General features: G+C 36.5%; 1 protein-coding gene across 1 annotated transcript in view; it reads left to right on the top strand.

Moving 5' to 3' along the window:
- LOC103757322 (serologically defined colon cancer antigen 8) overlaps positions 1–14444 on the top strand; it is an 87962-nt gene that overhangs the window by 31668 nt on the left and 41850 nt on the right. Inside the window, exons 7-8 of the mRNA XM_025896384.2 lie at positions 10126–10253; positions 12386–12494. Coding sequence (XP_025752169.1) covers positions 10126–10253; positions 12386–12494 — 237 coding nt within the window. The remainder of the gene's footprint in view (positions 1–10125; positions 10254–12385; positions 12495–14444) is intronic.

The raw sequence follows: 14444 nt of genomic DNA, 5'->3' as shown, positions 1-14444 counted from the left end.
AGTGAAATTGAAAGGTATTTCTTATTTTTGAAGAACGAAACTGTCAGGTTAGTTTTAACTAACTGAGGAGGTTAGTTAATAATTCAGAAACTTTTCATTGTCAGTGTGTATTCCAGGATCTGCTAAAAATGATGTATCCTGTTGACAGTATGAATTTAGTCTCAGCCCTGACAAAGAATCTTTACAATTTGCCTCAGTGTGGAAAGCAGTATTCTAACAAAGAGTTGCATCTGTGTGTTTTACAAAGCTTGAAAACAAGAAAAAATATTAAGAAATTTTTCCCTTAACAGCATTGCATTTGAAGCATCGATAGGTAAGGTAAAAAAAGAATACTGAAAATTAAATAATTTGCAGCGAATGCTGTTGGCTGCTTTAAGGTTTTACTGTAAACTCACTCATTCAGCTGTTCCCATTTTCTCTTTGTATTTTTTGTTCAATATCTCTATTACATGGTGTTAAAACAAGTCAAAAGCTTTCATTTATTTTATTTGTAATATTCTTCCACTTCTTTACATAGCTCTGCAAAGTCTTTCTCAGATTCTGCTAGTCTTAGCAAGAAGGAATAGATATACGTATATGAAAAAAACCACATTAGCTCTTGGAGTTAACAAATAATGATTAAAAGCTATTCTTTTGCTTCTGTATTATTTCTCCTATACACCAAACTGATCTTCACAAATACAGGACTGTAAAGAACTTCATCTGCTGCTGGTTAGCAGGAGTGGATTTAAATCTACACCGACAGTTCATTTGACAATGACCTTGAGGGGCTTTGCTTCTTGAAGAAGAAAGCAGAAGCTTGCGGTAAACAAAGTTCACTTCTGACAGATGGATTGAATGACAGAAAGGTTGCGAGTGCCAGAATAGCCCTGGCAGAGGAGGAAATGTTCAGTGGAATCCAACAGGAGAGGAGGTGTGAACAGGTGCAGGGTTGCTGACGGAAGGGGAACCAGATGGAAGGAGCCAGAGCCAGTTTATTTAAAGGAAAAGGCAGAAAACACTGAAAGGCTGTGCGATCAGTGGCTAAAAGTGTGCATGGAAGAAGGTAAAAATTCACAAAGCAAAACTGCACAGTGGGATATCTAGCACTTAACATAATGGTAGTAATTTGTGAGTTTCATTTTAAAGTTGCTATTGAAATATGTTTCTCCCTTATTCTTGACAGCATAAAGAAGAGAGATTTATAACCTGTCCAAAAAAACCCCAAAACAAAGCACCAACAAAACACTCAACTGTTATATTGCCTGTCCATTATTTCTAATAATAATGTGCAGTTACAATCAGGATAATACAAAAATTATGCCACACTTGACCAAATGAATAAAAGGCACATAAGGCTGGATTTTTATTTTTTGACTCACCTTTTTGTATCTAGCTCCTGTGATAAGTGGACAGATAAACATGCCTTTCACTGGAGTGTTTCTGTAACATCTAGAGCAAATCAACAACAGTAAAGTACAATGTAATGTTAGCACAGTATTTTTCATCTTTTGTGCTTTTGGTTGTAAGCCTGTCAGTTTGCTGGAATATGTGGTATCTTGCTGTAGGATGGGGTAGAAGTCTAGCTCACCCTAGATCAAATTCCCTGAAAATGAAATACTGTCTTTCAAATTGTCATCCTGAAGAATTCTTTGTTCTGTCAAACGGTTCAGCCTCTTCCTAAGATAGGCTTGTGAGGCTTGGTCCTTTGGAGGGAATTAAAAAACATTCCTCACCTTCTAAGCTTCAGCAATAGTTGGAGAGCATTAGCAACTTCCACGTGTCAGGCCTGTGGCAGTTTAGCTGCAGGTTGGGTGTCCAAACGTAGTGTCCATGAAAAATGCAGGTAACTGTTCAGCAGTCATTCATGGTGCATCTGTGATCTACTGGATCATTCAGCTGTGCTGATCTGATCCAGATCAGGTGTGAGCACACAGTCACTTTCCTTTTGAATTAGCTAGAGCATGCAATGCAGTGTTTATGCTGACTTTATGCCAGCTGCAGGAAGGACAGATGAGACCTGATTCAGCATAAAGCTTGCTGGTACAAAGTTAACGTACCAAAAACATTGGGTTTTTGAACAAATTTAAATTGGCAGAGTGGGCTCATAGCAGATCAGGTCTCTGCATCATTTAGCTGCATCATTTTTTGATTCAATGGTAGGAGCCTGATGGTTGGATTTACTGTATTTACAAGCTGAGCCTTGGAGTACAGAGTCACAGTTGTTTGAAGCTGGTCTAAGTCTATGCTGTTACTGAAAAGGCAAATCCCTGGAGTGGTAATATTTGACTATGTCTGGCCTCATATTGCCAGACCCTTGCTTCTGCTGACACTGGAAGAAAGACACCTGTGTGATCAGGTTGTTCAGGGAGTTAATCAGATTGAAAAAGAATAATTTCTTGAAGAATAAGTTGTGTGAGTGCTAATTATAAGAGGATGAAAGGAGGACTACACCTCTTACACTGACAGTATTGCCTTAGACTGGCTTAAATGTGTCCTGAAGCTACATTGTAAGAGGCTGCTGGTGCCAAATTCAAGAACGACCATAAATCAGGAAAATTATTCCTTTATTTTAAATACAGTGAAAATAATTTAAATAACTTTGTGTATACAGAGTACATGCCTGTAAAAATGTTCTGTGTTAAGCAATTATTTCAACAAACAGTAATTTGTAAAAGGGGCTTGTGGAACAAAGATAGAAAGAATATTCCAGATAAAGGCGTGCAGTACTGTGAAGCGCTAGGGCTACATACTAAGACTTGACAAAAATCATATCTTCTCATGTTCCATGCAACTTGTACTCTGTATTTAATTGTCTGTTTCTATAGGGACTTATCAGCCAAATATTTCACAATCTGATGGTAATAGTCACAGGAGTATTGGTGTTTACTTACAAGGTACGTATCTTGCTGGCAAGGCTTATAGATGTGCCAGAAAAATCAGATCTTGATTCCAAGTCAGTATATTTGACCTAATATGAGATGTTCATTACTGCTAGAGATACTTTTCTCTAACAATGAAATAGAGGGCAGTTGATGATATTTGGCTGTGACTTGGGATACAGAGTACTGTTCAGATTGAAAATAAGTTATTGTCTACATTGAGGAACTGGTAGCTTTTTGTATATATCTTGAAGGCATAATGGCAAAAGAGTAAAATCACATTATAGTCTAGGTGTTTGCAAATTCTTCCTTCTGTGCTGAATTTAAAGTAAGAAACCCAGTCCTTTCATTTTGTTAACTGACCCGGTAAGTAGAAGCAGAGATGGAATATATCATCAGTCATGTATATGCCCAAGTTAACTATATTCAAGATTCTTTATTTCAGTAAACTTTCATAGGACTAACACTGTGTGGCTCTCTGTTCCTATGCCCCTACAGCTTTTCATCTTTTTCACGCCCATTAATATCCAGTTACTGGAGATAATTTTTAAGTAGTTTTGATGTACAACAAGTGCGAAAAAATAGAGTAGGAATTTTTTTCATTTGCAGCCATTAATGTATAATGTCTTCTGATGCCTCAGTAGGGCTTAAAGGGCAAAGTGGAAATTTTAGACTTAGTGTTTAATTGTTTCTATAGACCTCATTATTATATAAAGTGTAAATATATGTAAAAGTTATAAGGCAGTTCCAATGGTGTAACTGCATTCTAAATAGAGAAAGATGGAAAAACTTTCCAGATCCATATTTAAAGAGCTGAATCAGTTTGAATGCTTAATTTTTTACCCCTTGACCTTCACATAACTTTTCTAATTGCCTGTAGTAGCTTCCGCTCCTGGTGATTTTGAGGAGAAAGCTCTGACATTTCATTATTTTAGGGAACTTTTTATTTCTCAACTATTGTAAAAAACAGTAACTAAGATTATTTTTAATTAGCCTTAGTTCTCATGAATAGACCCACAGGTGTCCTGAACAATGATGCAGTCCTTCAGTTCTACCAATTATATTAATAGTCAGGTCTCTTCAAGAAAATTTGACCATGCGAATACAGATTTTACTGAAGCTCACCAAACACAGTGTGCTGACTGGGGCAGTTTCCAGAAACTTGAGCTTTCTGCTGAGAAGACCTGGCAACCTGCTCCAGAATCAGCATCCAGTCAGCTCTCAGAAACAGACAAAAAGAGCAACTCAGTGGGTAATTCCCTCAATGGGATACAGGAAGGGCAAGTTTTCAGCTCCTTGGAGAGGTTTAAAGAAATGACCTGATCATGATGCTTTTAAAAGGTATTTCTATATAATTCTTGCACAAGCACGCACGTGTGCTTCTTTTTTTATTTATTTTTTTACATAAGAACATACGTTTCATGCCTTCTGCCCTGTAAAAGCATCAAGAGCCGTAAAATCCAGTCTAGGTGGATTTACACATGCACAGAAAAAATCAAAACCTTTAGTACAAAAATTCAGATGGCAGAAAAAAACGAACAGTGTTTTAGAAGAGGAAACCACCAAACGCTGTCCAACTATGTCCTTGTTCACAGCAACCATATGTATTTGCAGTTACCTATTAGATGAAAATTTGTAGGCCTTACAAAGGAAGATAACCAAAACAATCCATGCCAAACAAAAGGTTGCTAGAAGCCTGACTTAAGGGAAGGGGAGAAATCTTGTGACCACGAACCTTCTTATGGAGTTGATCCAAACATATGAGCAAGGCACACGCTCTAGAGCTCCGTTAATTTAGAAGGTTTGGAAAGTAATAATTTTGAATCATGGCTACACTTGAAACCAGCATGTACCTATTTACCTGCAGAATTAAGGGTCTTACTGTGTTGCATTTCCTTACTTAAATGTTCGAAAATACTAAGACCAGATAGCATATGATAAAATGCAGTAAGCACACTCTCCATTATAAATGGCTGAGTAGGATACTGCAGTGCTGTTAAATTGAAAGGCAGGTCTGAAAGGAGTTTTAGGAGTTTTACATTAAGAGAAAGAATTATTTATGACTATTCTTTGGAAGAATGACTTCTTGGTAAACTATATTTTTTTTTTTTCATATTTACAGACCAACCTTTAGGCTTGTCTGCTGACCTGAAAAAAAAATAAAAAATGACCCCTTATTCTTCTGTGTATGACATACTTACAAAGATAAATATGGAATACAGAGGGAAGAAGTTCGTGAAGTGTGATCTTACTCCTTATACATTCTTTTATGACCTTAGTCATTGTGGTTTTTGAAGAGTTTCTGATAGTAAAGTAAGAGATGGGAAAAATTGTTATCATGTTTCCCTTTACAGAATAGGGCAAATATTGTGACCTCTTGTTTCAGCTTTTATTCTTCTGGGTTTTTTGTTAGTCATGAATTTTTGATTTGGTTGGTTGGGGTTTTTTTCCTCCTGTAGCCTGTGAGAAGAGCAAGGATATACTCTAATTTTTCCATTCTTCCCTTGACACTTGTAGTTGAAATAATAAGATGAAATAACCTATTAGGAGGTGGTTCAGAAACCTGTTTGTAACAGACACTCCAGTATACTTATATCGTGGAAAGCTTGCAATGTAGACTGCTAAAACGTTGTTGAGCCTTTGTACCCAAAGCTATTGGTCTTTAGGGTTCCTAATACACGTGAGCTTTCAAGTTCTACTTTCAATAGTGCTTTAGTTGATTTGAGAGCCTTCATGCCAGATTTTATTAAAGATACTGGGAATAAAATGCTTGAGTAACTCCTCAAAACTTTTTTAATTTGGTAGAAAAGCTTTTGCATACATTGATTTTCAAAAATACTGGGAGAAAAAGCTCATTTCCTCTGAAAGAGCTGAGGGAGCCTTCAGCCAAGTTCTTTCCCTCTTCTGAGGTGATTTGTTGTGCACTCGCTCACAGTGCTGGCCCACTTGGCTCTGTGTTATGTAGGAAAGAGATCTGTGCTCGACCACTGAGGCATGTGGTAGAAGCATCAGTGTTCGGCTTGACTGGTCCTCTTGCTGCCCAAGAATGAGTGTTGGTACAGAGTTCCAGGACTGGTCATCATTTAGACGACAGTCTTGTTAGTTCAGATAGCTCAAACATTTGGAAGACTAAATGCTAGCTACTCCTTAATGAATGATGAAGTTCAGTTTAAAGCAAGTATATCTGAAAGCTGAAATATTTTATAGTTACATTTTTAACTATAATTAATATGAACCGAAGATGTCAAAAATAATGTTATGATAACCTCTTGTGTGTCACTGAACTAATTACTAGAGTATTTTAATTTGTCCAGTTAAGTTCATAGTCCTTACTAATGGATCCATTAGCTTTTTACAAAATGACACATGTTGATCTCATGGAAAAATCAAATAGTCACTATAGTAAGCATGATTGCTTCAAATCATAGTTGCTTTGTCAGAAGACTTACTGACAACTTCCAGTCAGATGCCTAATTCTACATCGAGAACCATCCTGTACTTTTTCTTTTTGTGTTTTTACAGTTACCAAACTGAAAAGACTTTCAAAAATACCTACTGTTGAACTCTGTTGTGAAAGTCAAAGTTTTATCAATCTAAATTCTTTTCCTTTACAGTAAAAAATAGACAAGCTATTATTTATGTCAAATATGACTTTTTTATCAGTAGTCTTTACATCCTTCATTTTTCTTTACTGCAAAGCCATTTGGTGGAGAGTAGTCTTCTACTGAAAATGGATCTGTGATCCAGTTTTTCTTTGTTAGTGGTGGGAAAGGTGTTTTGGGGTTTGGAGTTTTTATGTACATGTTTGTTTTTATTAAATTTGGTGGGTCAAATTCAGCCACATACTTTTATGTTAACTTTGAGGTCGAAGTGAATTTTCACTTCATTTTTAGCAAGGATTCTTTTAAGGTTTGCCAGTGATGGCAATATTCTTCTTCCTGTGCTGTAAGCTACAGTTTACGCAGTGCTTTTTGTTTTGCTTTGTTTTGTGCTTTCAAGCACTGCAAACCAATATCCAGTTCATTGAGATATGAGTTAACTTAGGTTACCTATGGCTCTTTGCAGCGATAACGCACGCTCAAAACAGTCAATGTTTAGAACTAAAATCACTGTGGAAAATGTGCTTCAGAACAGGGCTCAGGAAGAGCTTGAGCTTGTCTCAATGGTTGCTTCTGACTTCAATGGCACAAAAATGAAAGTCACCATGAGTTCAATGCTTCTGCTTTAGTAAAACTGATCAGTGTTACAACCAAATGCAGACTTATTATCAGATGGACATTTGCTTAGTGTTTTGCAAAGAGTACTGTTTGAAAGAACAGTAACTGTTGCTGCTGTCTCCAGTTTTGAGTCAGTGTTTGCATTTGAGTATAGAACAGGCTGTTGCACTTCAACCACTCTTTCCCCCGTTTTTGATCTCTGTAGATGAAGTTTTAAAGAGTTCTGGAATAATTAATCTTTAGTTGACATTTCTGATTCAGATCTTACCTGTGTCATCAAATTAGTCTGTTGTGGCTTCTCTTTACGTGTGTCTGTGCTTTCCTTTAGTGAATATGAGAAATTCTGAAGTCTTTGTAAGAGGAGACTTCTTAAATCTTCACACTAATGCTGGAGAGACTAAGGACTGTTTCCTTCTGTATGCAGTCTATAGACTTTCTTAAATCAAGCACCCCTTCTTTCACAATTCAGAGTAATTGCAAATAATCAGTGTCAGACCTTCTAAAACTCCTGCAGTATTTGCTGGTCATAGCAGGAATACCAATAGATCCTGAAATCTCTTAGGTTGCCTTCTGCATGTTTTATACTTTTTTTTTTTCTTATTTTCTTATTTCTCTGTATATGCGTTGGGGAAATTTTCAGTAGGGGGGGCAGAGAGATTGAACTTAGAGAGCAGGGAAGGTGCCAACTCAAGGTGTGGGTGAAAGACTTGCAACTCTGTTTAGACAGCTTTGGCTCCAGGAATTTTTTTCATTCCTCAGCAGCTCTAGGCACCTCAGATATTGTTCTTTATGTGACACTGGATGTGTTTTAATCCCATAATTTTCTAGGTTCTAAGAAGCTACCCTTCTGTGTAACAATTATGTGTGTTCTCCTAGTCTTACAATTGAGCTTTGATCCACTGTATAAACTCATCTTCAACGACTCCATATACATTTCAGCTGTAGGGAACTCACCACACATCTGTTATTTCTGAGTTCTTGAAAGTTTGCTCTATGCAGTAAGTAAATCAGGTGAATGGCTCTTTTGCATGGGTCCCCTTAACAAGAGAGTGTTTCTGGTGGCAGTAGATTCTCCATTTATTTTGAACGTGAACATCAGCACGTGTTTGTCAGAAGGAACCTTAGCAATGAAGAATGGACCTCTCTACAGGCTTGTTTTGGTGGCTTCAGCTGTGCAGCTTGATACATGCTGAAGGCTACCCCCAGCAGAATGCTAGCCAGCCAACCATGTGCCAGATGAAGCACAGCACCCAACTGTACACAGCCATCTCACATGAGACACTATTAAATAAAATACTGTACTACTGACATTTTCTTTAGCTGAAAGCGTTGGGGGATGTGTGAAGTGCTGGTGTTGGGGTTTTTTATTTGTTTGTTTGGGTTTTTTTGAGCAGTCTGTTGCTCATTGCAACTGTTTGAAGGTAAAAAATGTTTGTAAAAGGGAAGGAGTTTGCATAGACTGGTTTCCAGCAAATATGGAAAAAATTTTCCTAGTAATGCTTTCCATATTTGGAACTTACACTTAGGAAATGATGTGAGCATTGCTCCTTAGGATAGCCACAATATGGTTGTGAAGTAATGCTGAGAGTGATGTGATAAAGTGCAATTCAATGTATGAAATTTCCTTTAAAAATGTGCTTTGTTTCCTTAATGCTCTAATATTCTTGCAATATAAATGTATTCTCTGTCTTACCTCAGAAGAAACTGCCTGTGATTTCCAAGGGAGTTTTGCCTAAGGTAGGGCTTGCAACATCAGGACCAGGAATTAGTGTAATGTGACCCACCATTTGTATTGCTTTGGGGTAAATTTGAGAGAGAAAATTTAACATTGTGTGTGTCATGCTGAGATATTGCAATATCTCGGATGGGTTATTAGGCACCAATCCAAAGGTTAAGTGCAGCAACCACATGAGATGTGGCTTTATCCTTACATGATCTATGCCTGTGTTCTGTTTTGGAGTCCTCTGAATTAGGTATTATCCCTAGAATAAAACCTGTTTATAAGATTTTATTGAAACCTATCCCAAGCTATTAAATGTTGTTTCAGTAGAAAGATGTGTGCTTACGTGTCATTTGAAATCTAGAAATCAATCCTTGTATGTGTGAACTCGCTGACATTTTGAACCTGGATCCCAATGTGCATCAGATAAATATTCACGACCTTTGGGAAAGTCTAGGTATGAATTTGCAGTTTAGGACCTTTTCTAATTTATATGCATATATCTTTTTGGGGTTTTATTTTCCATGCTGTTTTTGCTTGGCTTGCATTAAATAAAATGCTTCAATGGAGTGTGGTAGTCTAGCATTTGTTTTGCCTCAGGAGTAAATTGCCCCATCTTGCATATCTGGTCAAGTAAATTGCTCTCTTGCCTGCGTACTTCGATAATAATACTGGGCTTTAGACCTTCCTATACAACCCCCCAGTGAGCAGAACCACAAGAGGCTGGGCCTATGTGTTGCTAGCAGTCTTCTCTATTGTAATGGATGCATTCATCTCCTATTTACATAAATTAATAGTTAAAACTTGTTTAGTTGCTTAAGAAAACTCATTAAGCTTTCAGAGTAGCTGTATTATGAGCACTGTGGCAATCGCTCCCATTGACTTATCTCCTGCTGGTTCACTGGGAAGCAGTCCATCTCAGGGTCAGGTCCCTAAGCTTCATTACAGAATTAAACAAATAGCATTTAAAAGAAAAATACAAATAATATGTTCCATGCAAAGTGAATGTTGGTAAGCTTCCATATGAAAAAGAGGTCACATTTAAAATTTTTAAAAATAAAATCCTATTTTTGTCTGCAAGGCCAATTTTCTCTCAGGAAATAGATCGTATTTTTTATCCGTTTTCTGGTAGTCACTGGAGAATGTTTGACATTGTAAGAGAAAGGTCAGTTTGTATCACCTGAAGTGGGAGGAGAATGTTTGATGTGAAAAGCTTGGCCAGATTTTTTGTTATTATTATTTGAATGTTCTGCTTTACCTTTTTAATTTATCATCTTCAGTATATGATTTTTATTTTTATTTATTTCCTATTTGGTTTTTTTTATAGATTGGAGAAAGAGAGCATTCAGCACAGCATTAGCAACGAAGCAAAGGCCCGAGCCCTTCAGGCCCAGCAAAGAGAGCAGGAGCTGACACAGAAGATGCAGCAAATGGAGGCCCAGCATGAGAAAACTGGTAGGTGGTAGGGAAAGATTAGAGCCTGGGCACTCACTCACAAGCCAGGCCCACGCCTTACTGTGAAATGACATCAGGAACACCTGTAACCTTTGGCTGGCCGAAGGGAGCAGATGCTAACTACACCGGAGATTCCGAATTACATATTAGTTAGCGTTTAAAAGAGAAAATGGAAAGTATTGCCCACTGTCTGTTGATTTCAGAGTGCTGCTCTCACATCTGTTGCACCATCTGGATTATGAGTTTATTTACCTGTGTTCAAGAAACGTAAAGCTGAGAGAGACCACAACAAAGTAGAAAAACAAAGGGCTTGTTTTTGGCTGGATTTTCAGGCACACATGTTATATAAAGAAAATAGCATCAGAAGCTCTGCGGGAAATGCTCTGAGCTTACAGTTAAAGTCTCCTGAATAGCATTGAACAGTTCCCACAGTACACACATTATAGCTACTCTAAAAGCTTAATGAGTTTGCTTCGGCATCCAAACTGGAGAAAAGCTTTAGCCATTAATCGGTTCTTAATTCACTGTCGCAGCTGGATGTAATTCACTGGCTCCAAATTGATATGTTCCTTTATTTAATCTTTGCAGCCTCAAACATTTTTAGCATTACCATGTGCCCCCCCCACATCCTCAATCTAGAAGAAAGATGTTTAATCCCTTGCATACTTCAGGTTCTCATAATAGGAGACTTCATTGCATTGACTTAGCCGATCAATAACTTCTAACTTTAATCTGGAAATAAAAAGGGGTTTTCCAAACAAACAAAAAAACCCCTTTTGTTATTGCAAAGTACTATGCCAACAACATTAATAAAAGTAAATATTATAAATAAAACAAAACAAAAATTTTTTAAAAAGGGATTTTTTTAGAGAGGAAATCTCTAACCCCTGAGCACAGAAAGAAGGAGGAGCTTCAGCTCTTATGGAACATGATATATTCATGTGTTTAATAGAGTATCATTTGTACGCATCAGTCCTGCAATGCCTTTAGGAAAACCATGTAACATTAATCCTAAGCAGCATTGGATGATACCTGAAGAGCAGGCATGTTTATATCTGCTGTCTGATTTTATGCCTTTTTTTCAGCATTATCACAGTACTAGAGGACTTTTCCATGTGTTCAGGGAATGCAAACAGCTTCATTATGGCTGCTGTCTACACTGTAAGAAAAGAAAAGGAGCTCTCAGAATCATCTTTCCCTCCTTTAGCCAGCACATCTGCATATGACCATGTGTAATTTTGCACAAGAGAGATGTAATTTACCCTCCTGGTGCATGAATTGTCCCAGTATACAAAAATGAAACAACATTATATCTGGTTTTGGTTTTTTATATCTCTAGTAGGATTAGAAGGAGTTGAAAATTATAGTCATTTATTATGTGTATAAAGAATCCTTTGGTTATTATGACCCTCCACACATTGGTTAAGAATAGTCTCGCTTTCTCCAATTTTAAAAGCAAAACTGAAGAAACATCATTTTGTAGTATCTTCCTTTTGAAAGAATAAAGATGCCTGAATGCTAGATCATGAGTTTTGGTGCAGCCCAAACTCACAGTAACTAAAAATTAATTTATAAAATTGTTTCACTCCAGCTGTCACTGGAGAATAAGTCTATATCTTATCATTTAAGAAAAAGAAATTACGTTAATTATAATAAGCTCAAGACCTGATAAATAAAAGAACTGCTTTTTTAAGGAGATACTGAATAAGTCTACAGTTGTAGACTCAAATGAGTTTGGGTTGTCAGTGTATCCTCTGTACCAGTAGAGCAAGCAAAAGTCTGCTAAAGCATTGCTTGCCAATTTTATTCCTCCTGGAAATGTCAATTAGCTTCTAGCTAAAAGGCAAAATTACCAGATTAGATATCTAGTCTTCATGGTGACTCTTCTCTTACAAGACCAGATTCAGTGGCAACATTGCTTTAACACTTTAGCTAATTATGACATAGAGCTTTAATTTGGTAAATGATGCTGTCTTGATTCCATACCCAAGTAGCTGAAGTTTAAAAAACATTTCAAAACTAGAAGGATCTAGAAGAAAGAAATTACGAATATATAAAATTGTTTCTAAATTATCTATAAATTTATATAATTAGAAAGGAACTTCATAGTTTCATAATTTTATGATTTCTAGTAGAAGAACTGGATTCATTGCTGACTTCCCAGAATACATTCATAGCAAAATTGAAGGAAGAATGTTGTATGTTGGCAAGGAAGTTGGAACAAATGTCAGAAAAATACAGGTTAGTATATTTTTCTTAAATTGCCCCTTTTATTACTAGGACATTATTTTTTTTTATTTGTATTTTAATATTTATTATTATTCATTTTGTTCCAGGTATTACACATCATATCAATGTAATATATGCCCTTTAAGCAGTGGCCCTTTAAGTGGCTGAAGCTGGGAGATGAATCCCATCCAGAGTGTTTGGGGAAGAAATGAGAAACTTGCTGAACTGTAGGCAGTCTTCCCTTGCAAATGTTGTGATGGGTACTTGAGAGAGAAGAAAACAGAATTTTTCTTCTGAAAAAGCAGAGCTCTTCTGCTAAAGTAATGCAAAATCTAAATAGATTCAAATCATATTATTATTCCAGCAATAAAAATGCACACAGACTTTGTTGCTAGAGCTCACAGTCACAGACTAGTAACTGTAAAGGATGAAGGAAAGACAGAAAACATACTGTGAAAACACATTATTCTCTGAAAATAAATACTAGAGATTGCCAAGTGTTTCTCCACCTAGCAGCATTAGCTGACTATGTCAGGAACCTGAAAAAGGGAAAAGGAGCCCTCTTGCATCTCCAGAAAGTGGTATATTTTACACAGGAAACTGTAAGGAAGAATACATGAAAGTCGTTCTGAGAAGTGGCCCTAAAATAGCTTGAACTTGCCTTCATTGGAGCTGGAGCTGCTGCAGTCAGTAACAAGAATGGAGAAATGGGTAGGGACGAAGAAAGAATGTAAAAATGAAAAGAGAAAGGTAGAACTGGAGATGGTGGGAAATGAGTCTAATACAGATGACTGCAGAGAGTGATATGATCAGGTGCAGAAAATTACTTTGGCCAAGTTTTAAGTGCGTGATCAGCATGTATCTTTCAGTAGCACCTCTCCAAAAGGCAATCTTTGTTCTCATTGTCACTGGATATAGTGTAAAACTACAATTCTGGGACAGAATGCTGTAGGTTTGTCTTCTGAAAAAAAAACAGTAATTTGGGGAAGATTTTATAACTTATTTCTTAAGTCTATTAATAAAAGCAGATCACGAAGCAGCAGTGTGCCCAATTTGCATGGAAAATATATTTTCCATTTATGGTTTTTTACATATTTTTGACCTTACCATAAACTGAATTTTGGACCTCGATGTGTATTTTCTTGCTATACTTGTAGAATCTTTGTGCCTTAGTTTCCGTGGATTTAAGAAATAACTGGTATACTCCCAGTACCATTATTTAATTGGTAAAACACTCAAACTCTTTTAATAACAGATGTAATAATAAGTTTTATTTGAATATTTTTGCTTTTGATGGGAAGTGCCCATTTGTAATAAGAGACATTTCAAAACTATCTGTGACAACTACATATTTGCACAAGTTCGGTGGGATGCATCTGAACGGCACATATATTTTTATATTTAATGTGAATTTTCTGAGAAATCTAAACTGAAGTTTATGTGTTTATGTGTAAGCTGGAACCATTCTTGTGAGCTAGTCCCTATACAGAAATGTTTCAGAAAGACAATGTCAGACGAATTATAAACCCCTCAAGCTGTGCAGAAAGAAGATAGTCTGTTAAGATTTTCGTGTACATAGGCATGTTTAAAAATATAGTCCTTTGTTGATTTCTTCTCTTGTTTTATTCTTTTTTTTCCCCTCTGATTGTCACTGTCTGAGTTTCTAGGTTGTAGATTAATGCTCAACACTACCCACTGTGTATTTGTGATTTGCGTTTTGTAATTAAGGGGAACAATGGGAGTCCATTGGGTCTCGTTATATATAATGGTTGGTTTAATTTGTTTCACTTCTATCTTGTTAATTGTAAATTGATCATTAAGATTTGAATTCTAATCTGTCACCAGGGTTATGAGTATTGAAGCTAGAGCAATGATCCTGGTTTTAATCACTGATGATGAGAAACAAATTTTATAATTTTGGTACATATTGCAGTTCATATATTTTAACACTGTATTTTATGG

Source organism: Manacus vitellinus, unplaced genomic scaffold, assembly GCF_001715985.3.
Source record: "Manacus vitellinus isolate BGI_N305 unplaced genomic scaffold, ASM171598v3 scaffold_8_pilon, whole genome shotgun sequence".
NCBI lineage: Eukaryota > Metazoa > Chordata > Aves > Passeriformes > Pipridae > Manacus > Manacus vitellinus.
Note: the sequence above shows the minus strand (reverse complement) of the source record. Positions and strands in the feature narration are given on the sequence as shown.